This window comes from Lontra canadensis, unplaced genomic scaffold (genome assembly GCF_010015895.1).
Source record: "Lontra canadensis isolate GAN:19392208 unplaced genomic scaffold, GSC_riverotter_1.0 scaffold19, whole genome shotgun sequence".
NCBI lineage: Eukaryota > Metazoa > Chordata > Mammalia > Carnivora > Mustelidae > Lontra > Lontra canadensis.
In genome coordinates this window covers 13,514,790-13,539,283 of record NW_022631013.1, presented here as the reverse complement: position 1 = coordinate 13,539,283, position 24,494 = coordinate 13,514,790, and the positions used below count along the sequence as shown (strand labels likewise).

At 52.6% G+C, this 24,494-nt stretch overlaps 1 protein-coding gene across 1 annotated transcript in view; it reads left to right on the top strand.

Annotated features, from left to right (window-relative positions):
- The window catches only part of SHB (SH2 domain containing adaptor protein B), a 136,212-nt gene that overhangs the window by 47,577 nt on the left and 64,141 nt on the right, over positions 1 to 24,494 (top strand). The window contains exon 2 of the mRNA XM_032860651.1: positions 2,919 to 3,039. Within this exon, the coding sequence (XP_032716542.1) occupies positions 2,919 to 3,039 (121 nt within the window). The remainder of the gene's footprint in view (positions 1 to 2,918; positions 3,040 to 24,494) is intronic.

The window sequence follows — 24,494 nt, the reverse complement described above, 5'->3', positions numbered from 1 at the left end:
CCGGCCCTCCTGAAGGGCAGTGGGTCCTGGGCTGCTTGGACAGCGGTCACACTGCCCAGTGCCGGTGGCCGGGGCCTGTGGCAAGCCGCTCAGCACTCTGGTGAACTGCCTGCTCAGCTTTCCTAGCACCTGGTTAAACTTTTACTCCAAAAACCAGGATGTGATTTTGTGAAAGGTCAGGCAGCTCAGTGAGTGTTTGCCAAGTTTCAGGTTGCTCAAACCTCAAATTCCCTCCCCTCCACCAACCTCACTTTGAAGTTGGAAAGCAAATTGATTAAATATACGTTTTAGGAACCTTACGATTTGCTTCTTAAACTAACAGAATTATAAACTTTTTTTTTTTTTTTAATGGAAGGATTTTCAACTGTCAGCAGGTATAACTGGAAACATATGTCAGCAGGGACCAGGGGCTTTTCCTGGTTTTAGGATTTGTAAATTCTTACTGAAACGGAAGTAAGCAGGGCAGGCAGCTGGGGGGCCCCCTTGACAACCTGAGCTCAGATCTCGTTTTAATTAGAAAATAAAGATAGTGTCTGCTGAACCGAAGGCCTCCCAGAGCTCCTGTCCCAGGGCGAACAAAGATTTGGTTTATATCCTGCAAGCTTTCCCTGTTTGCAAATTACAGAGCACTTCCGAGAGGAGCCGGAATGTTGACTTCTAGATTATGGAGACTGCAGCCCACTCCTCCCTTGTCCTCCCCTTCCTCAGCTAATCCCCCCCAAATGATTTGCTTTTCTTGGAGAAATATTTGCTCCCTTTCTAGAGTAGACAGAGGATGTTCGAGTTGAAAAGCGACAGTAAGGAAGGCCAGAATGAGAGAAATGAGAGTAGATGTCATCTCCACTGGGTTCATCATTTTCTCAGTTTGGACTTCTGGTCCCTTGAACTCTCAGACACAAAACCCTAGGTCAGATCAGCCTCCGAACTGTCTTGTTTGACAGTGGTTCACGTGTATAATTTTCTCCCTAATGTATTCTGCAAATGGTGGAGTAGAAATATCAAATGAAAGACATCGCCAGACACAGTGCTCCGCCACCCCCGTCTTTCCCCCTGCCTGGTGTCATTTGAGCTCAGTGAGTCTCAGAAAGGCCATGATGACAATGTCAGCATCTGGAAGTGTCCCCGCTGGGACTCCAAGCCTGACCCACAGCCGTGAGGAAGCAGTGGCAGGGTCACACGTGCTCAGATGGCAGGCGCTCTGGCCCTGGGTCACTCACTGATAAGCTTCGCTCTCATTTGGGGAGCAGCGGTTGCTGTGTGCCACGCCTCCCGTCAGCCCCCACCACACTCCAGTGATGGGGCTGCTGCCCGCTGTCCCTCCACAGGGATCACATTCCTGGCAGCTGAAGGTCACTCGCTCACCCTGCCAGGGCTGCTGCCACAAGCTGCCATTTACCAGGCTTACAAAGAGATTTTCCCTTCCCCTGGGTTTATAGGCCCCTCAAATGCCTTACATTCCAGGAGCTGGGAGAGAGAGAAGGCTCCTGTGGTTTCTAATTAAACCCACAATTTAAATAACAATTCATGTAACCCCAAGGGTTGAGAGAAATGCTAACCTATCCCCTCTCAAGAGAGGCAGCTGGGTGGCCCTGGCTGGGATGATGAGGGCTTGCCCTTTGCCAGATGTGACCAGAGAGGCCAAGAACTCAACAGAGGTCACAGTGAGTTTGTGGTAGAGCTAGGGTGCCGTGATAGGGAATGGGTTGGATGGGTTCCTGTCCTTTCCCCACTGGTAAGTGTGCCCCTCATGAAGCTTAGGAAGTAAGAAATGGGAGGAAAAACTGCCATATTTACTCTTAGCTCAAGAATTTTTATCCTCCTCCGAGGAAACTGTGGAACTTTGTCTCTTCCACGTTCAAATCTCAGATCCTGGCATCCTCCTAGGACTCCCCTCCCAGCCCTGATTGCCAACCCCAAGGTGACTATTTGTGGTGGGACTTTGCTGTTTTCTTAAATGTGGACAAGGGGTGCCTGGGTGACTCAGTGGGTTAAAGCCTCTGCCTTTGGCTCAGGTTGTGATCCCAGGGTTCTGGGATCGAGCCCTGAGTTGGGCTCTCTGCTCGGTGGGGAGCCTGCTTCCCCCTCTCTCTGTCTCTGCCTCCCTCTCTACCTACTTGTGATCTCTGTCTGTCAAATTAAAAAAAAAAAAATCTTTAAATGTGGACAAGTGAGGAGGCCAAGAGAATGGCCCTGGGAGACAGAGGATCTGGCTGAGGATCTTAGTCAAGCTCCTTCTCTCTCTGGACCTCAGTTTCCCCATCCGTTACGGAAGAGTCTTCCAGTGTATTCCTTACCAGCCCCTTTCTGGCCATGGCAGTCTATCCTTCCCTGAGCTGCTTTTGTTTTTTCACTAGATCTGCCTGGGGCCATGGTCATGTTTGCAGTGCGTTGATCTCACCAAATTGTTGTCTGATTACCCAAGGCATGCTTGTGTTCCAGATTCGGGAAGATGGAACGCTGAGCATAATTATCTCTAGACAGGCTCTTCTAGGCCTCAGCCAGCACCAGGAGCCTGTCAGCATCTCTAGGCTTTCTGCTATCTCCTTTCCAACTTTGCTCCATTTCCATTCCATTAAATTGAGCAACTCACATTCCCTGAAGACACCCTCCAGGTTCTTGCTTTTGTGCTTCTCTACCCAGATGCCCTCTGTTCTCACGGGGCTGTGCCTGGAGCAGGCAGGCTGCAGGCACGGGCACAGAGACACAGAGCTCCACCGGTGTGGGTCTCTTTGTTACCCTTCCGAGAATGGGAGCTCCCCGAGGATGGGCACCAGCTCTGTGTCCTGTCTCCAGCCCCTGCTCCTTGCTGTTATGATGCAGGCTCCGTTTGTGTTTGTTAGAGCAAAGCCTGGCTGTGAACAGAGCGGAAGCAGAAAGCCAGAGGTGGACTCACACTCCTGCCCTCTTGCTCCTTGCAGGTAACCATCGCTGATGACTATTCGGATCCCTTTGACGCCAAGAATGATCTCAAGAGCAAAGCAGGAAAGGGAGAGAGTGCTGGTTACATGGAGCCCTACGAGGCCCAGAGGATCATGACAGGTAAGCAGAGTTGCTGGCAGTGGGGACACTTCTGGGTGGTCCCCAGCCAAACTCAACAGAGGAAGGTTGGTGGTGCTTGGAGAGCAGTGCTATGTTGAATCTTCACCCCAGTTCACCAGTTCATGTTTCACCTACATCAGGAAGTGGAAGCACCTGGAAGTCCACGTACACTGTAACAAGTATAGTTAATGAAGTCACCCCCCCCGCCCCCGCAATATATGGGGAATTTCTACTGAGGAAAAATAAAGCATTTGAGATAGAAAACTTCCCTGGAGCTTCCTGGCAGCCAGGGCAATAAAAGAAGCGTGCAGGGTCACCTTGCTTTCAGTATCCAGTTGTAGAAGGAGGTGGGTTAGATCACTGGGAACAGAGTTATCCCTCGCCCCATACCAGGAACTCTTTGGCATGTGGCCCCTGAAGACAAAACCTTGTCCGAGCAATTGTGTGGGACCCAGAAGAAAGTGGCCGTGCATGCAGTATCCTGAGGGTCTGCTTTCATCAGGAGGATGCCTGACACATCTTTAAGGAGGGAATGGTTATTAGGTTATCTGCCATCTCAAACAGACCCCGGGCATGAGTAGAGCCGTGGCGAGAAACCACCCATGTGGGTCCTCCTGGCTCAGGAGAACAGTCCAGAGACAGAAGAATGATCATGTGGGTTGGTCCCCTCTGACCACACACAAGGCAGGAACATGAACTGGGGCACCACGTGGGCCTAGGATGCAGGAAGGTGGCCAGGAGCAGTCTGAGAGCCACTCTGAGTTTTGAGGCCTGGAGAATTGGTGCCCTTTGTGTCTTTGGATTTGCGATTCCTGTGGCCCTCTTACTGTTCTCTTGGTGTTTGCGTCTTTAAGCACATTCTCTTGATTCCGCTTGAATTGGAAGAAGAAAGGGAGCAACATTGACTGAGCCCTTAGTGTATGCTGGGCCTCTGTAAGTGCTAGCTCATGGGGCTGCAGAGACCTCAAAGGACAGTCGCTGAAGGATGTGGGTACACATTCAGACTGTGCCTTGTGCTCTCCTGTTCCTGGAGACTGACTGTCCGGGCACCAGTGTGGCCTCCAGAGTGCTTGGCCACTTGGCAAGGGGCTGAGGCAGGGAGCGATTAGGCCAGACTTCTGTAGGGCCTCCTGCTCTTTCTGATCTCTCCTGGCAGAGCGGTCTCTGTGGGCAGCAAGAGGCAGAGAGCTGGAGCTGGGTCCAGTGGAGGGGGAGAGCTAGGAACTGGGGTCTGCTCTTCTCCGGTGACGTACGGAAGCAAGTCTGCTGGTGCAGTGTTCCTCATCTCAGGACTGTAATGACACCCGCTCCCACTGCCACATCCCCTCACCTCCGCTGGGCTTGGTGAAGCTTCAGCTCTGTGGGAGCACCAGGGGAGGGGGCGGGTAGCCCGGGGCCCTGCTTCAGCCACTCTTGCATTTGGCGGGCATTGGTCTGGGGTTAACGGAGTACTGGTTACAGGAATGCCTTTGGGGCCCTCTGGCACATTCAGACATTTGGTGGCAAAGGATCTTCAAGGTCATTTGAACCCAACAGCCTTGTGTGACAGATGGGGAAACTGTACAGAGGGAGAGACACTTGCCTGAAGATACGTAGTAAGTTGGCGGCAGAATGGCAAGTGCAGACTGTTCATGGCAGGGCGGTCTGGTGGCTGGAATACCGGAGGAAGTGTGTATTTGTGCTTTACACGGGGACATGGCAGGGGCCGTCTGAGGCTGGAGCCCTTACCAGGTTCCAGGCTCTGTACTGGGCCCTTGAACACACATACTTTTAAGCCTCACCGTCTCCCTGCAAAGGAGGTGGTGTCTCATTTTCCATGTGAGAGAAACAGGACAAGTCACTTCTCTGGGGTCACACAAGCAGAAGTGAGGGGCTCAGACCTGCATCTGTAGAATGTGGAACCAGCGGGAGGGGGACCTCTGGGAACCTGGATTTCGTGGACATTGCCTGGCTTCTTGGGAATGCAGCCGGTTCGTCCTGGGTACTGCCATGGACCTCAGTGTCGCGTGGCTGAGTAGCCACTTAGTTGGATAGAACTGTCCTGGGGACTTCGGCTTTTTAATGAGACACACCCACAGCAGCCGGATCCAAGGCAGGGCAGATTGATTTAATTAGAAATCTGTTAAGATCTCCTGCATTCTGTCTCCGAAGAGGCCTCCTTATGTTCGCTGTTCTGGCCTTTCTTCCTAGCTTAGAGGCAATGCCTAAATTTACTCACATTTTCTGTTTCTAAGGAAATAGGTGGTTAAACAGGACGTTTTCTGGCTCTAACGACCTCACTGCACCTCCCTTTGACTCAAAATTCTTTGTGTGTAACGTCACTGCGGTGACTGATGGTGGGGCTGGGGGACTGGGGTGAGCCGGCATCATGTAAATGTTCTGGGAAGCAGCTCACTGAGCTGACATGAAGGTCCTCGGGGAGAAGGGGGGCGGTGGAGCATGGGGGTGGCACAGCACAAATAATGTTCCATCATTAGGGTGACCTTTATTTGCTGCCGTAACATTTACGTCTGCGTGTAACTTCTAGATAAGAATAACCCTACTGGGAGGAGTGTGCCCTCTCTGCCCGAGATGGCATCCTCTGTGTCCCAGACTGGAGTCAAGTAGATCTGAGATGGCCATTTGGAACCTGAATGGACCAAGGCCTCAGTTCCCCTTGCAAAGCAGTAGCCTTAGAGCAGGCAATGGTCGTAGTTCTAGCTTCTGTGTTCTGCAAACTTGCTGCATGACCTTGGGCAGCATAGTTCGTGCCTCTGTTTTTCCCCGAGTGTGGCATGGTGCGTCAGTAATGACAGCAGCAGCGGTGGGGGCGGCTGCTGGGCTCTCATACCCGTTGGAAACACTTGATGTGAATACTTGTTGGATTCTCACTGTCAGCCTCTAAAGTGTAGTGCCGTTTTACTGATGCAGAACACGAGGTACAGAGAAGTTAAGTAAGTAACCCAAGGCAACCCAGCTGGGTATTGAATTGTGGGGCTGATTGCCAAGGCCTTGTTTCAGCATCGAGCCCTTGGGTGCCCAGCTTGATTTTCAGAACCCTTGGCCTGTCCAGGGTGGTCTGTGATTAATTGATGAGGTTTTGTTCTTATGGCCTCAGTTCCATTGCAGCAGGGGGGGATGGGGGGGAGTGCTTTGGGGAGGCATGCTTTTGTGAGCAGGGAACTCAGCCCAGCCCCATCGGCTGTGACTACAAAGGAAGGTGGGGAGATGCGTGCCTGTTTTCCCAGGGGCTCCTCTCACCTCTTCCCTCTGTCTGCCTCAGTTTCTCTCTCCACGGACTCCTGTTTGTGTCACCCACAGAAAGTAGATTCTGGCTCCACGATGGAGGTGCCGTTCTCCACAGAACTTCATAACCCAGATGCCCATGGATTGCCTGGACCTCGATCACTGCCCCCATTGCCTCTCTCATCCCAAAAGTAGCTTCAGAATAGCTCCTGAAAACTCTGGGGCTCTGTGGAACCCAGTGGGGAAGCCTGCAACCCAGGGCAAGCTTTCCATTTTATACGTAGAGAAACTGCAGCTCAAAAAAGTCATAATCTGGGGCGCCTGGGTGGCTCAGTGGGTTAATCCTCTGCCTTCGGCTCAGGTCATGATCCCAGGGTCCTGGGATCGAGCCCCACATCGAGCTCTCTGCTCTGCAGGGAGCCTGCTTCCTCCTCTCTCTCTCTCTGCCTGCCTCTCTGCCTTCCTCTCTGCCTGCTTGTGATCTCTCTCTGTCAAATAAATAAATAAAATCTTAAAAAAAAAAAAGTCATAATCTTTTTGAGATGTTTTTTAATCCCACTGATTAAATATGAAACTAACCAGGAGGCTGTGCATTGCCCATCCCTAGAGATGTCCAAGCCGAGGAAACACAGCCCACATTAGGAGGTGACAGAGGTAGTTAACGTTACACATGGGTAGTTGGCTCAAGCCACTTCTGATGTCTGTGTCAACCCTGAGCTGCAAGATGTCTTGAGTCACTGTGTGCTCTGTCATCATTAGACATCCGAGACCAGCTCCACAAAGGGAGCACCTGAGATCAGCTCTGAATAGGGGAGGATCAGGCTGGGGCTGGCAGCTTCCCTTCCCAGGCCGGCCTAGCTTGTGCTCGCTGCTGTGCCCTAGTTCCCCTTTTCATCCCGCTTGTCCCCTCCCTTGAGGCCCCTTTCTGGCCTTGGCCTTTTCCATGCCACCTGGGCCTTAGGTTCCTCCTGTGTCCTTTGAAGTGAAAGAATCGAGGATTTCTTGGTTTCCTTCCTGCTCCAGGGTCTTTGGTGTCCCCAGGCCAACCCTCCCTCCTAAACCCTACCTCACAGCCCTTTAGCTCTTACCCTCTTCCCTGAGTCTTAATCCCAGGGCTGGGGGCTGGAGGTGCTTGGAGCCTGCTGATTCAGTGAGAAGGGCTCTGGGCTCCCAGTCAGGCTGACTTAGGCTTAACCCCTTGAGGGCCACAGCGTCCTCATTGTAAAATAGGGCATGCAACACTGATGCGTGTCTTGGTGGAAGAACGGTTTCGCGTGTGTGTGAGATTGTCATTGGGGAGCAGAGGGCTGAACTTGGGCCTTCACTTGGTGTTCCATGCTGTCGAGTTTTCTGGCCGTTCTCTGTAGGGGCCCCTGCCCACCTGGAGGTAGGTGGCCAAGCCAGCAGGACAGTGAAGCAGGTGGTCCTTAGGCCCTCTGCAGTCCATTTGGTCCTAGAGCCCTTGCCCCACCCTTTGTGCTGGAGACTTGACCATGTACCTAGGCAGATACTGCCACCACCTCCAGGAATCTCCATGAAGCAGGGAGACAGGCATGGACCTGGGTGGTCAGTGATGGGTGCACGGAGATGAGTGGGTAAATCTTCAGGAGCTTGGAGGAGGGATGACAGCTTCCAGTTTGGGCCATCCATGTGAGGTGGGAGGTGAGAGGTGGTAGGTAGTAGTGATGAGAGCCGGGTCTGGCAACCAAGGCAGAGGGAAGGGCGGGAGCAAAGGCATGGAGGCATGGGTTCTGCTGGAGAGGAGAGGCAGGAAATAAGGCTTTTGATAGGGTAATGATAGGAAAAGCACATGGGGCAACAGCTTGTAAAGACCGATTGGATCATGAGGCCTTCGTTGATCTAGAGGCACAGAGTATTTCTCCAACCGGGACCCTTTCTGCCCAGGCCTTCAGCCCAGGCATTCTCAGAGGGACTCAGGGCAATGGTGGCGACTGAGATGGTGGTCATTCATTTGTCTGGAAGGTCTGGGTGCCAGGCAGTGCTCCAAGGACTCAACCATGATTAGCTCATTTAATCCTCATAAGGAGTATGTAAGGTAGAGGTACTTCTGGCATCCCCATTTCACAGACAAGTCTACTGAGTCTCAGGAAGGTTAAGTAAGTGGCAGAAGTAGCACTCTCAGCTGCACCTAAAACACGCACGTCTGTCCTGTACTCCCAGAGGGTCTGCAGAAATAACTGGAAATTGTACACTCACTTAGGCCCCCTTTTTAGGTATGATTCCTCACCCCAACATCCTTTATAAAATTGTGCAAAGTATCATTTCATAGGATGAATCACATAAACATTAATTGCAAGCATTTTCCCATAATTTTTATTATTATAAGCAGTTATGCATTAAAAAGTCTATAGCATGTTTTTATTATTAAATCAACTTTATAGCATAATAAGAGGAATTTAAAAGAAAGCCATTTCATACAGAACTCTGCTGCCCTGACAAGGGCATTTGCCTTGCTCACAACTTGCCTGCTGCCTTTTCTTCTCCCACGTGCTAGCAGGTACGTCCAGGTAAAGCCAGTCATGACTTTGAAAGGCAAGGTGGGGATAGCCTTCTGTATCTTCTCATCCTTGGGTAAGCCTCTTCTAATGGCAGCTTGCTTTTTGAGAATGGGGGTATGTATCATGTTCAAGTCTCTGTACTCGCCGTGACCTGGTTCGGGAGAAAGGGGGCCAGCAATGGGGTCTGCCTCTACCCTGGTTGCTGTGTGGCCTGAGGCAGGTTGGTTCCCCTCTCTGGGCCTCCACCACCTCCTCTGGAAAATCAGATTTTGCCTTCTTCCCTGGGTTCCATGAGGGCCTTTATAAACCCTTAGTTTCCTTGGTTCTGTGGTCAGATTGGGCTTCTCCATCCTGATCAGAACCATATGTCCTCCCAACCCACCCCCATTACTTCCACGTGGCACCAGTGGATACGAGAGAGAGCTGGCCCTAGCACCCCCCCCAGGAGCATACATACTGTCCTCTCTGCTTTTAGGACAGACAGGGCTGGGAGCTACAGGTCAGTACCCCGAAAGAGCAGCAAACACTCCACAGAGAAGGGGGCTTTGGGGTTTAGACTAGGTGTCAGAGAAGCTGATTCTGGCTACCCTACCTGAGAGTTCCACCTTCCTCCTGTGTGTGATGTCGTCTCTGCCTCCCTGGTTCCAGGCAGCACTGTTCTCCCTGTCCTCCTGGTAGCTGTGAAAGTAAAGGGCCTTTCTGTCTGGGCCCCTGAGTCCAGGCCCTTCCCAGCTCTGCATTACCTGTGGACTCTGCTCCCAGAATGTCCATGCACTTGTCTCTTGCCTTGTCTGCTCTACACAGCTCTGCTCCCCAAACCATCACTCCCCTTTCACACACCTGCCCTTCATCCTCTGCAGGCCCTTCCCACCTGCCCCTGCCCTATTCCCCCGCCCTTCTGCCCTCTCCCCGTGCTGTGTCAAGCTACAGCCTGCCCTCGGGGTCACAGGAGCTCTCCCTGAGCTGGGAGGGGTCAGGATAGAACTCTCTTCGAAGAGCAGCCCTTTCCACCCAGAATCCTTTTCCTGCTTGAGGCCCACAGAGAAGCTCGAGAGCTAGTCAAGGTCATATATCAGCAAGCTGCAGAATGGGTCTCCCAGCTTCCAACCTGGGCCTTGTTTTGAAATGTTTTGAAACCTGCCCTTCCACCCTCTTGCCTGGCTTGTCATGGATTGTGCAGAGTTCCCTAGCTAGTCTATCATTTACCAGAATGACTTACCTACCGGACAGGAAGGAGATAATCAAGTGTAAATAGATTTTGTATTAGTCACCCGATGACTTTCCTGTTCTTGAGAAACAGCAGGGCTCACACACCCAGCCCAGTGGTGCTCACCTGCTGAGCTCCCCAGTAGGGAGCGGGGAGTGGGGACTGAGAGCAGGGGAGTAAGGACCCTGAAGCCTGGGTTTCCATGGTGACCACTGGGCCCACTCTGGCAGCCCCTTCCCTATTCTCTCACTCCACACACACCTCTCCCTTTGATCCACCTCCACACCTCCCTTCCCCCCACAGCAGGCACACTCAGCTTGCCCACCTTTTTAGGAAAGTTGGCAACAGGACTGGTACAGGCTTCAGAAAGCTGACAGTCATTGAAAGCACACCTGCTGTGTGCCAGACATTGGTCCCTGGTGTCCCCGTCACGTGGAAAAGTTTGACAAGGACTGATATCTGTAGTATAAAACAGGCAAAGATGAGTGTCCCTGGTGAGAGACAGAGGAAGGGGTGACACTGTTTCCTGAAGACCATTGTAGACCACATGGAGAGAGTGGCATTGAGCAAGGCCACACTTAAGGTCTTGACTCAAAATAGCCTTTCCAGCAAGGCCTTTCTTGGCCACTTGTCTTAAATTTCAACCCATCCTCAAGACTTCCACCCCCTTTCCCTGTTTAATTTTGTTCCTTAGCCCTGGTCACTATTGATCACATTCTGTATTTACTTATTCTTTCTCTTGTTTATGTCTCTCAATCACTAAGATGTGGGTTTAACAAGGGCAAAACTTTGTTCCCTGCTGGAACTTCAGGACCTAAAGTAGTACCTGGCACAGAGAAGGTGCTCAGTAAGTGGCTGTTGGATGCATGAGTGTGTTAATTAATTAATTCCAGGGACCCAGGGCTGGTGTCCAGACCTGCTGGGACCCCCTCAGCATCCCCAGAGTCCTTCCCATCCTCCTCTGAAGATCGCCAGATCTGGAATGTCTGAGTTTAACCAGTTGCTACATGGGTGGGGACTTGGCAAAGCAGCTGATTTGGCCTGTAGGTGGGAATCAGGCAGCAGACCCTTGTGCCCTGCTCTTAGAGACCAGTTCTGTCTCCGTGCTGGGGGCTGCAGGGGGTGTATGGTGATGCCTCTTCTCCCTGCTTCCCTCTCTGGGCTGAGAACTCCTTGAAAGAAGGGACTGGGTCTCACCCATCTTCACCTCTCCTCTGGGCTCAGCAAATGTTCACCAACAGAATTACTGACTGTAGTAGTAAAAGTCCATATGGAGAATAAATAAAAGGAAGCAAACGGTAAACAACTACTCACTGTAAACAGCTTTTTCCATTTTGCCAAGAACCACTTGCCAGAAGTCATAGGCCCTCAGTGAACAAGGTTTGATGCATTGAATCACCGGGGGGTGTTGAGGGGCACCTGTCTGTGCTTCTGGGTACATGTTCTGTGTTCTGGGGGTTGTGAACAAAACAGAGTCCCTGTTCTCATGAAGCGTACACTTGAGGATCAAGGGGGACGTGTTACCAAATTGTAATTCCCAATAACTAATTTCTGGAAATGCTGGTATGGGAAGGTCTGTATCTAAGCCACCGCTGCCCCTGGTCACAGTATCTCTAGGTCACTGAAGCCTAGAAGTTAGAGGCTTGCTCAGAGTCAGGAGCAGAGTAGAGATTGTCCCCAGGGCCCTGGCCACCTTCAGGAGGTAGAATGATCTCCATGCTGTCCGTGGGGGATGAGGGGCTCTGCCTTGGTCCAGTGGCTGGCAACTATATTCTTCTCTTACTTTGGTTCAGGCCAGGACTCTGGGGGTTGCCATGGACTTTTCCAGAGCAATGAGCATAGTCCTGTGCTGCTGACACCCACCCTCATGGGTGTGAGGGCCCCTGATATCCTCCTGGGCACTTGGCAGTGAGGACCCAGACCCTCAGGAAAGTAAGCCCATAACCCCTTTTTCTTTCCTGGAAGCTCAGAAAGAAGCCAGCATTCTGCCTCAGGAAGATAAAAAAGGAGAAAGCACCTGAAAAGGAGGAGCTTGCTTACTTCCCTACCCCTGCCCTTTGCCTTTCAGAATCTCAGAGATACATTAAAAGATCTGAAGGAATAGAAACTCTTGGCGATGCCTGTCCAGAAATGGATTGAGGGAGACTTGTGTGGGTGGGCAGCCAAGTTCCTGGCACCCTTCAGCCACCCTGTAGCACCCCATGTGGAGATAGACTGTGGAGGCCATGGGGAAGCACTGCCCGTTCCTGAGCAGAGGTGTAAGTGTTAGGAAGTTGTTCAGGAAGTCGTGCCTCTCTGGGTGCGTAGGACGGATTAGAGCCGAGAGAAACAAGAGGCAGAGGGACTGGTTCTGTGGTTGTGTGGCTACAACCGTCATCTAGGCCAAGGGTGGGGTGAAAGAGCTTGCCAGCCATTGGGGTGCCATGGGTAAGGGAGAGGGAGGGGCCCGGATCCTGGTGCGTGGTGAGAGAGTTGGTTACACCAGAAGGGGGAGGACAGTCCTGGGGGAGAGCTCAGCGCATTCAGATGTGGGTCCTTTTGCATTCAGGTGTTAAAGAGGTCCTGGAGTTAAGTCACAGGGGGGCCCCGAAGTGTCTTCAGTGGCCTGGGGAGAGGAGCTGGTTGGCAAGGGCTGTCCAAGGAGACCACGGGCCCCGGTTCCTGTCCCTCCAGAAATCTAAGGAAGGAGATTCAGTGATTTGCCCCACACCCTATTATTTGACTAATTAATTAGTACCCTCCTCTAACTCGGGCTCAAGCTGGCTTTCTGGAAGCTTACAGAGATGACAGAGAGCTGTATTTAAGGGCACCTTTTGTAGATTATGCCAGGGAGGAAGCAGTGTGATTATTTTCATTTTGCAGATGAGAAAGCTGAGTCATGGAGGCAGACTGGAACTGTGTCCCATTCTGAGCCCCCTTCTCCTCTGTCCGGCTGTGTGAGGGAGGGATGCGGGGTATCGACAGCTCTGGGGGGTGAGGTTTTGTGGTCTTTCCACCTCTGGGATAACTTGGCAGGTGCCTGAGGTTTAGTCCCCCCCCTGCCCCCAGATAGCTCTGCCTTTCAGCTTCTTTCACCTGCCTTGGTCCAGGTGTTTTAACATGGTATACTGCCTCAGGTTCTTTCCCCAGACCGGTGGCATGAGCATAAAGAAAGAAAATGCTACTTCTCTGCCTTCCAGAACTCGGGCTTGTAATTATACCTGGCAGCCTAAAAAATGATGCGGTGGAAGAAGGTCCTCTCCTGGGGCCCAGGCTTCGTTGTGGGTCCCCCCATTCTGGCTGCCACAGTGGCTCTGTACAGTCACACTGAGGCAGCACTGACCAAGCGGCGGCATCGGTCACCTGGCAGCCTGGGGGCCCCTGGAGGGCAAGGACCACAGGGCTTAGAACTCTTGCCCCCAGACTGTCGGCGCCCAGTGTTTGAGATATTGGCCTGGACCTTTCCAGCAAAGAATGTCCCCAGGTCAGAACTTGCTGGTTCTGGTGGAGTGTTGTGCAAATGATCGTAAACTCTTCCCGAAGATTAAAGGCTCTCAGGGACTTGAACTGGGCCTCATTTTCTCCCTACCAGCTCTTGCCAACAGCTCCACACGTTCCTCCCTTGGGTCTTGGCCTCATGCCTGTTGGCCTGTGCCTCTGTAGGTCCACACCTGTCACCTCAAGTCCCCAAGAAGGGACTGGCGCATATGCTCATGTCCCTGAGCCTCAACCACTGAGCCCTCCATGAAGCCCCCATTACCATATTGGGGGTCCTTTCAAGTCTTGGCACTATCCTCATTGCCCTCCTGTGGCCTCAGGTGTCACCACCTTCCCCCCCCTGCCCCCCCCCCCCCCCCAAGCCAAGTGCCTGAGCCCTGCTCGTCCTCGGCTTTCACCAGGCCTTTCTTTGGACTAGCATCTTGCCTGCCAAAGCTGGACCAGCCTCTGCCCTGACCCCACCTGGCCTTCCCAGCCAATAGTCCTGGCGCAGAGTGGGATCGCAGGGAGCGTTTCCCCTGTTAATTTCCTCCTCACGTGGCTCCATCCTTGTATCTTTGCTCACTTTCAGCCTCTCCCTTCTGAAACCTGACTGGCCTGCCAGCTCAGGGTCACCTTCCATTGAAGCTCTCCTGCCATGCTTCTGTCCTCCTGTCCTGTGTCCCCACACTCCTGCAACACCAGCCAGAACCAGACCAGTGTGCATTCATTCAGGAGCCCTGCCTTCCCAGCACCTGTGCTCCACTTCCCCAAGGCCTAGAGGAGGCCGTTCATGGGACTGTTTGCTCGTCACTGATGAGAGAGCAAGAGTAGAGGCTCGAGCATCTGCCCTCGCCGAGTGGGAGGATTTCTGGCATCCTGGGGACCGAGCTCCGAAAGCCAAGCAGGAGCAGGTCAGGCAGGTCATTGGGGTAGGAGGAGAAGCCCAGGCTGAGGACACTCTGTGGGCCTGAGCATGGTGGAAACAGGGCCTGGCAGCTGGGGGGTCAGACAGGCTAGATGCATGGGGGCCAAGCCTGCCCTCCCCAGTAACAAAAAGCAGAAGCCTGAAGTGGGGCAAGGGGCCACGCTAGCAACAACTTCACAACCCAGCCAAACTGAGAAACAGCCCATGGGTGACAGTGTCCCCACCGTCCACCCCATTCCAGCCTCACCCTTGTGGGCCTCTTCTACGGCTTGACTCCAGTTCCCTTGCCCAGCTGCTTCTGCTACATCTTTGCTGAGGAAGAGTTAATGCCGAGAGGAGCTGCCCCAGGGCAAGGGGATGGGACTGTTGGAGACCAGGTCAGAGCCTAGTAAAATAGAGAAGGGGCAGCCCACCCCAGGTTCCTCTCCCTGCCCTCCCCTGAGGGAGAAGCTTTGCCTAGCATCTGCTGGGACCCTGCTGTGCTAGAACCTGGAGCCCACCTGGGCCTTGCCCCCAGGAGAGTCATTCTGGTGGGACATGACCATGTGATATGTGATGGTAGTCAGTCCTCAAGGTAGGTCCGGTGTGGGCGTGGAAGCCTGTACCTGGGGACGGCAGGGGAAGGGAGGGGAGGGTCTGGTCTGCTTGGGTTGGGGGATGTGGGTTGGAATAGACTTCATCAGGGAACTGGGCTGGCAACAGTGGTAGGAGCAGAGGCAGTGAGGGGTGTGGCCCAGCCCCATGATTTGAGGGTAGACCTGGAAGGAAGAACTGGTGGAATGTCCTCAGTAGGACCCGGGGAGGCGCCCTGTGTTGTGCTGAGGAGAAGATTTCCCCCCAGGTCAGGTGCTTAGACTGTTGGCTCTGCCCCGTCCCAGCCCCAGCCCCAGCTCAAGGAAAGGAGCCCTGTTGAATGGAGCCTCAGAGGAAACTAAACTAGGCCATGTTTCCTTTATTTTCACAATTTACACCCAGAGATTAGGAGGAAAGTTTTGTTTGTTATTTACATACTAAGCCTGTTTATCCCCTAGCCTTGAAATCCGTTTTCATTTGGACCAAGATTTGCTATAAATTCCCAAGGCTTCCCATGCTAATGAAAAGCCCTGGGCTGCCTTTTGGGCCCCAGCCTCATGCCCCGAGCTTCATCCCAAACATCGGCAGAGGTGGCGAGTCTGTGGCGGCTGAGGCCGAGGTGGGGTTGCCTTGGGTTCCATCAAACTCTTGGGCCTCACAGCCTCTGTGGGGTGACTTGATGCCATGTCCTAGATTCCCGGGAGCTGCGGCCACTGCCCTTGGCCCAAACTGCATGTGGTGCTGTTTGGGAAGCTTGTGTTCACTCTCCAGAAATCTCCCTGCAGAGAGGGAGTGTTGTGGAGCCAGGACCATGTGGTCACCCCCTTGTTTTATAATGAAGCAACAGAAGGCCTGGGGACATGGTGGGAGCTGCCCAGGGCTGTGGGGGGCAGTGGTGGAGAGGGGAAGTCCTCGCCCAGGCCTCCCTCTGGTCCCCACCATGGCGTTCTGTAACGGTTCAAGGCCTCCAGCAGCCAGCGTCCCCTTGCTTCTGGGGAGTTGGTACTTACAGACAACTGTCTTCTCTCCTTTGTGCACACCTGAGACTTTGTAGTGGCTCAGGCCCTTACAAGTTGTCACCTCTGTCCAGTCAGGGGAGAGACTGAAGCAGGCTCTCCCCCAACCCCCTCCCCACCAGGGATCCCCATCGAGATGGGCCCATCACTTCTGGTCTGTGGAGAATGATGTCTTTTTCCTCTCCAGGGCTAAAGAGTTGGAGGAAAGCATCTTTGTTTTAGCAAATCTGTCGGTCTGTGTATATTTCTAATTAATGCTGTCAGATTAGTTGGCCTTGCTCTAATTTTTCTAGGACCTCAACTATCCGTTATATGTGTAGGGTTATTGTCATCACAGTTTATATTGGCTTTTCCTTTTACTGACTGCAGGGTGCTGTTGGAGACATTAACTCATTTCATCTCAGAATGCTGGCAGCAGCCCGCCCGAGGTCACTCAGTGGCAGAGCTGGGGTGTGAGCTCCAGTCTTGGAAGCCCCCAAGTCCAGGGCTTGTTTTGCTGTATCACATCGGCCTCTGAGCCAGATCTTTCAGGGGAAGAAGTGGTCAGGGGGGATTAAAGACAGTCACAGAAGCTCCTGCCCTCCAAAACTCACAGAGTGGACGAGAAGAGGACCTCTTATCTACAGAGGCTTCAGTGGCTGTGTGTAGGGAACTGCTGAGTGCTTGAGTCCTTGGTAGATGCTGGGAGAACGAGAGAGAGAGAGCCCTGTGTGCCATGAGCACGTGGTCTTCATTGGCACTAACAACCCTTGAGAGCTGGCCGGTCCTTTTTCCTATTCTCAGGTCAGGTCGCCTCTGTGTCCCCAGCAAGGGAGGACCGCAGAGGGCCCCACTCAGAGACTGTCTCGCCCAGCTCTTCTGAGGCTTCCAGGTAAAAGCATCCAAAGGGCTTGGCTCTTAGAAGCCACCCTGGGCTATAGGATGGAGCTGGGCAGGCTCTCCCCATCCACAAAGAGCCTTGTGTGTTTTCGAACACAGGGCGAGAAAGCCGCAGTCGTGTCTGGAAAGAGCCCTGGGTCTGACACTAGACACAGACCTATAATTATCATCTTTAATTACACGACAGTGCCTCTGCCAGGGAAACGTGCTTGACGATTATCTCCTCTCCTGACATGGGTGGTTCCGTCTGCCTTTATAAGTACTGACATAAACATACACGCTCACTTGAGATTTCAAAATTATAAAGGGCCGTTCAGAATTGCCTACTGAGGACCCCTGGCTTCTTTTCCAGGAGAAATGGGCAAGCCAGGTATGAGCCACACGGGTGCCTTCTTGCCTGCTGCAGGAAAATAATTACCTCTGAGTTGCCTTGATCTCTAAAACTGAAAGAAAAGAACAAACCTTTTCCTGAAGCCTTAAAAAAAATTCATAAGGAGAGTAGAAATCTGTGTAATGGTAGTACTATATTCATGCTGATGCACGGAGTAAGCCTTCGTGCCTTTGATTCTCACACCCCGGGAGGTAGGCCTGGCATGCGGTCCATCCCTGTTCCATAATGGGGAGAGGAAGGCTCAGAGAGGTTAAGGGACATCCCTTTCGTCCCCATAAGCCAGGCCTCCACACTCATAGGGCAGTCTTTTTGTGGTTCTTTTGCAAGCTCCCCCTGCCTCCGACTTACTCTGGGCCTCGAGTATGGTGAGTAAAGATTGGAAGGCAAATGGTGCTCAGGTCCCCAGATGGACTGTACAGGTTTGCTGCGCGTTGCAGGCACAAGTGGTCTTCCTGGCTTCAGAGCCAGCATTCACGGTGCAGGGACATGGAGGCTCCGGGAGACACCTGCCTTTGCCATCTGCCCCCTTCTGCTCTCCCAGAGGCCCCTCACCCTGGCCAGTCTCTAAAGCTTAAGGAGGGTCGGCCTGGCCCCCTGTCCACCATCCTGAGTCAGAGTGAAGGGCAATTTGCCCTGAAGACCCATGAGTGCAGGGCCTTCCAACACCCATTTGTACCATAGTCACGTGGGGAAGCAAGGGTGAGGTAGATGGTCAGTGTTGAGAATACAGGTCCCTAGCTCTGCCCCTTACAGGCTCTCAGTGGAGCCTAAGGATCTGCATTTTAAGATGGGGCAGATGGTCCCATGGTTTAAGGAGCCCTGCTTTAGCCTAGGGTCTCCTTAAATTCCTGATGCCCTGGTCTCTTCTGCGGGCTGCATCTTTCTCCCTGACCTCTTGGTTCATTCTCTTTCTGCCTCCATTGCAGGGGCATGGCCATGTGTTCTGGTGTCTCCTTGACCTTCCCCATGCTTATCCTGAGCACCTGGGCCTGTGGAGAGGAGCAGAAACCCCCATCCTGGGAGTGTGGGAGTGAAGGCCCAGCTTTGCAAGATCACCCTGTTAACCTATCGGAGCTGTGATCTTATAGCTAGAACCCTATAAAATCTTTGAAAGGCCAAACAGCAGGGGCGGGTACGGGCTCTGGTATGGTTAGGGGAAAGATTCTCACGATCTCAGCAGGTCATCCCAGCTTGTCCACTGATAGCTGATTGGAGCAGTGATAAGGCACTGCGCCTCCTGGGCCTCCGTGTCCACATCTCTGAAGTCGAGGCTCTGACCTGATCCTACGGTGGGCTTTAGTGCTGACCTGTTCCAGTGGTGGTGGTGGTGGTAGTAGTGAGACACACAGAAGCACACCGATCCTGCTGAGCTCAGAGACAGGAACGCCCACAAACAAAAAGCCTTCCATGTGCTGAGCATCGGTTCTGGCTACGTCTCTGGATGCCTTTCTGATCAGACCTCAGCTCAGCGCGTGGCACCTGGTGATGGCGGCCTCCACTCAGCACCCTGCAAACCTGTTTCTGAGCTAAAGTCACACTGGACTCCCTGGGGGATGTCTTTCCACAGAGGCCTGCTTCCAAATGGAGCATAATTTCACTGTGCCAACTTAAAATTTTTTTTTCTTACATATTTCAAAGAGCTGTCATTCTGCAGGTGCGTCGTCCTCGTCAACAGGAGCAACCCTTGAGCTCCTGAGTCCCCCGTGTGTACAGCACTGTCTCTCATCTTCACAGCGGGGCAGCTTTCAGAGAGGGGAACAAAGCTGGATGGGGAGGTTCAAGGACCAGGGAAGGGGCCGTGTGCCATTGCTCCCCCTCATTGTCACCAGGTGATTTTCCCAGACATGGCCTTTGTTATTCTCCTGCTTGGGGACCTTCAGTGGGTCCCACAGATCCAGTAAGAGACTTTCTAGGCCTTGCTCAAGCCACACCACCCTCTATATTCCCCTCAGGGGGGCCCAGGGTACCAGGCAGCACCTCTAACAGCTCCCTGCTCTCCTGTGTCAGTTCTCAATGTCACCTCCTTCCAGGAGCCTTCCCCAGGCTCTTTGCTTCCACAGCTCACTGAATCCTTAACTTTACTCTCTCTCTCATTCTTGTTTTTGCTTCCGAGTCCTAAACCAGCCTCTGTCTCCCCCAGCAGCATGGGCAGGGCCTGAGTGAGTCCTTGGTTCCTCAGAGCCCAGCACAGGGCCTGGCACTTGGGCAGCGCTCATTGAAATGGGATGAAAATGAGCCTTTCCTCTACATCCATCGTAGTCTCACCTTTAACGTTCATTTAATGGCTGCAAACATATTAATCAGTTGGACTTTTGGATCTCCTGTTTGTCCCTGAAAAATGACACACACACACACACACACACACACACACACACAAATGATTTTGAGGCTATCAAAGCACACACTTTACTGAATTTGAAAACGCAATGCAGAGATTGTTTGTCTCTCTCTGGGGGGAGACGTTGTAACTCTCTAGGGCGCCTGTGGCTCTGGGAAGTTTACAGTTCATGGACCTCTCCATGGTCGGGAAGCTCAAGCCAACAGGGTAATGGTCTGGTCTGGCCCTGTCCCTAATGCGTCTCCTCCCCACTCTCCTCCTCCCCTCCTCCCCGCTTCCCCTCCTTCTGTCCTTCCCTCCTCCCTCCTCCCTCTTAGCTCGTCACTGGTGCCTTGGAATTATAAATCTGGGATCTTAGAGCAGTAGGAATGCTGTAAATTCCCATCGCCTTTCCCTTTATAAGATCTTAGGCGAGTGAGCAGGGTGTTGCTTTACAAGGGAAAGAAGCTCTGCCGCAGCGAAATGCGAAGGGCCTGTCACATAGCTTTCCTGCCGCCTATTTCTGTTAGCTTTCTTGAATTTAGTGGGTACCATGAACCAGGAAGAGGCAGCTCATATTTGTCCTCAACCTCGTGTCAGGCCCTGTGATCCTGTGTGACCTCTGGTCCCCAAGGCCCTGTTCGTCTGTTCTCCCACTTGCTCCTGTCACAGTGAGAAGCTTCTGTCCACCACAGACAAACTATCTGCCATCGGGTAGAGGAACAGAAATGCCTTTGTTTCTGTGTGTGAGGTGAACGATACCAGATCTGGGCACTAGATGAGAGGAGGATGGAGCCGGACATCACTGCTGGGGCTTCTCAGGTCAGCCACAGAGACAGAGGATTTGAGGGGTGTCATGGCAGTACTCCAGGAGAGCTTTGTCCCTTCGGTCCTCATTTTGCAGCCCCCATGTGCCAGGCACCAAGGATGCTAACAGAAACGGAGCCCTGGGAGGCATCTGTGGACCAGGTCAGGCACTGAAGTGTCTCAGACTTCATTTCATGGGGTGAAGGTCCCCACAGAGATGGCGCGATCATACAGGTTCCAAGGGACAAGGCAGGAAAGGCTTCCCAGGAGTTGAAGCTTGACCCAAGTCTTGAAAGACAAGCAGGCTGGGAAGAGGGGACCGGCATAGTGGCCCTGGGGACCCAGCAGCAGGTGTCACAGAGCCGGGTGCTCTGGGGGGGTGGGTGGGGTGGAGAGAATGGGGGGACAGCCTGCAGGGGGAGTCCACGCTCTTGTGCCATGCCCATAAGTGAAGACGGCCGCCCAAGTAGCCAATGTGCCTGCTAGGGAGGGGTGCGGCTGCCAGGTTGTCTGATGGTCCCTTTGTGGAGGGCTGTCCGGGGACCTTTGGGAGGTTTTGAATTGTAAATGCCCCCTACCCACTTCTCACCCATCAGCTTTTCTTATCCCTAAATCAAATCGTCCAGCTTTGAGACCCTGTTGGTACCATGTAAGCGCTGGGCCACTTGAGGCACGCAGATGGCTTCCGTAGAGTCTCTGTTCTGAAACTGAGGTCAGGTTAGAAAGTTAGTCCAGGTGGTGAAGTTGAAGACATAGAGTCACATGGCAGTTAAAGCCAGCACTGAAAGAAATGTTTTTTTGTTTTTTTTTTTTTTAATTTATTTTTATATTTGACAGAAAGCAAGCATAAGCAGGGGGGAGGGACAGAGGGAGAAGGGAGAAGTAGAACACCCCACATTGCCCTGATGAGCAGGGAGCCCCATATGGGGATGCTGGGCTCTATCCCAGGACCCTGGGATCATGACCTGAGCTGAAGGCAGACGCTTAACCTACTGAGCCACCCAGATGCCTGAAAGAAATGTCTTAATGCCTTGTATGATTAATGGACACATGAACTGGACAAATAACCAGTGCTAGAGCAGGCAGCAAAGGGGCAGAATGCCTGCCCAGGGTGGCTAGGGTCATAACTTGAAGGAAGTAAGATCTAAGCCTGTCCCTGAAGGCCTTTGGTATTGAAAAGAGGAGCTGAAAATAAAGATCATTGCTGGTCTGGGGGTGGGGAACAGGCTCTCCCTTGGCCCAGGGCCTGGCACAGAGTGACATGCTGACATCTGTGACTCCAAATCTGTATAGCATTTAAGGGATGGGGAGCCAGCCAGTGTTGAAGAGATGAGAGTTTAATTTATTTTTTTTAAATATTTATTTATTTGAGAGGGAGAAAAAGAAGGAGAACATGAGCTAGAGGGAGGGGCAGAGGGAGAGGGAGAAGCAGATTCCCTGCTGAGCAGGGAACCTGATGAAGGGCTCGCTCCCAGGGACCCGAGATCACTAGCTGAGCCAAAGGCAGATGCTTAACTGACTGAGCCACCCAGGCGCCCAGAGGTGAGAGTTTTAGACTCTCGCCTGAGTGTAGGTTGAATTATTTAAGAACTATTTAAGTACTTAAAGCAGGTCGATGCAGGGGCACCCGGGTGGCTCAGTGGGTTAAGCCTCTGCCTTCGGCTCGGGTCATGATCTCAGGGTCCTGGGATCGAGCCCCACATCGGGCTCTCTGCTAGGTGGGGAGCCTCTTTCTCCCTCTCTCTCTCTGCCTGCCTCTCTGCCTACTTGTGATCTCTGTCTGTAGGATAAATAAATAAAATCTTTAAAAAAAAAAAAAAAAGGCAGGTCTATGCAGTCAGGACTCTATATGCGTTCATCACAGACTCTGCACACAACCCAGGCCTTGGGATCTAGTTGAGGGACCCTCCATCCCAGGCTGGCCAGGCTTCATGGCCATCATCCCAATGTACTGCTTCTCCCTCCTCCACAGGCTTCCCCTGGGAGTCTCAGCGGGGCTCAAAGGTTGTGTTGAGATCCAGAGGTGAGAGCCGGGGACAGGGGTGGGCTTCAGGACCTCCTGAAAATCAAGATGCTCAACCAAGCCTGTGGGTGGGAGGCCACCCTGTGTCTGCCCGCACCTGGAAGCCGTGGCTAGCCGTGGGCACACAGAATGGCAGCAGTCAGTTCTAGCTTGGACACTTTTCAAAACAGCTATTTCAGGTTGTCTACCACAAAGAAAAATCTTCACAAAGCACCCCATATGTATTTAAAACAGCAGGAGCTTCCTGGTGAACCCTGTGAGGAAAATTAGTTGCAAATTAAGAGAGAAAGAGATGTAAGAGAGTGCGGTGAGGGTCCTAACAGAGACTTGCTCCACAGAGTAGATAAGAATGACAAGAAATTAGCTGGCTCCCTTTCCGTGTATGACTAGGGCCCCTGCCTGTGCTTGTCAGGGTTTTCTCAGTACATTTGTTCTCCTCTTGGTTCAAGCACCCCTCTTCTCTCTGCCACTCCAGCCCTGTCCCCCACGATATTACTCTTACTATTAATTGTCCTCGACATCATCCCTGAGGAAAGCAAGATAGGCCAAGGAAGCCTTCTTTCAAGTGGAGATGAACGAGATTTTAATGGACTTTGGTGACAGGACTCTCCTCAGCAGGCTCCCTGAGGTCCTGTCCTGCCTCGGGCTTGGAGCACACCATGACCACGGCCTTTGGAGGAGCGTTTTTCCAGACCACTGCCCGCCCCTCTGAGTTGGTTGTGAGACTCAGCACAGCAGAGCCTTCTCCTAGGCAGTGGTGGGCAGGCGGCTGACACACCAGGCCAGGGGCCAACAGGTTTAAACCCCAGAGGAGAGCTTGCACTGAAGGGGAGTCGAGAGATTCCTTGAGAGAGTGGAACCCCTCTGGGGAGGAGGCACAGCCTCTTTGTCTCACTGGGAAGACGAGTGTGGAGTCCCCAGTCACGAGGCCTGTGGCTGGTGCCTCGTCAGGGGGACGTGAGTGAAATCCGAAGTGGGTGTCTGCGTGGCGCGGCTACAACGTGACAGCTGCCGCCCTCCCCCCACTTCTTCCCAGCCCTTGCCACCCCCACCCGCTTCCAAGCGAGGAAGCCTGTCTGGCAGCACCCCTCAGCTGTCATACCACATCAGTTTTTGTAGGTTCCCGGCTAGTGGAAAAGTGCCAAACGCGAGCAGATGATGTACTTAATGAAACGCTCAGGAAGAAAGCTTCAGTTCCAGTTCTTAGGGGGCTTACATGCGACATGAAGGCCCTCCTTTTCCCAGAGCTTTTCCGAATTGTTCGCGGGGGGTGCCATCCAGAAACCGTGTCGTGTTTCTGAACCCTGGAATCCACTCATGCCTTCTCAGAACCCTGTCACACATTGCGGAGTCCTTCCTTCTTGGGGCAGACATAGAAAATACTGAATAGCAAGATGGAAGTTGATTCTATTTGTTCAGCATCAGTGAAAGGCACAGTACACGACTGATCCTACAAAAGAAAAATGAAATGAGACATCTCCTCGTGGACGTAAACCAATTGAACAGCGAGTCATTTATACCAGCTGTCAGCTCCAAATCAGGTTGTGTATCTATCTGTGCACATGTATGTGTATGCTGCTCTAATCTGTAACATCTGCCTAGGGTTTTATGATTTACAAGGCTCTTTTATATCCTTTGTCTGGTTTTATTTTATATCAGCCCCATGAAGTTGATATTAGTATTCTCCCCACTGCACAGCGGAGGCTGCTGAGGCTCTGCTGGGACAAGTAGCTCCCCACAGGGTGTGAGCTAGGAAATAGCAGGACCCGGGCTTGAAGTGAAATCTCCCAAGTCTGGTTCCAGAAGGTGCACACCAGTAGACAGAATTGCCAGTGTACTCCATACCTGGGATTGAAGCACACTGTGTTCTCAGGCAACGTAAGAAGTTAATCACTGGCATTACATTTGCATTGATTGCAAGATGGTCAAGGTGTGAAATATACCAGAACGAGGGGTGGGGCAGAAGACCACAGTTGCACATAGTGCTCTTCAGTTGTTACTGTTCCTGGTTGAGGTCTAGGTACATCATTTGGCTGTTGAGAAGCTGGAGGCTCAGAGGGGCTGGAGGACTCACTGAGGTCTGCGAGATCAGAAGGAGCCATCTGATCCCGTGG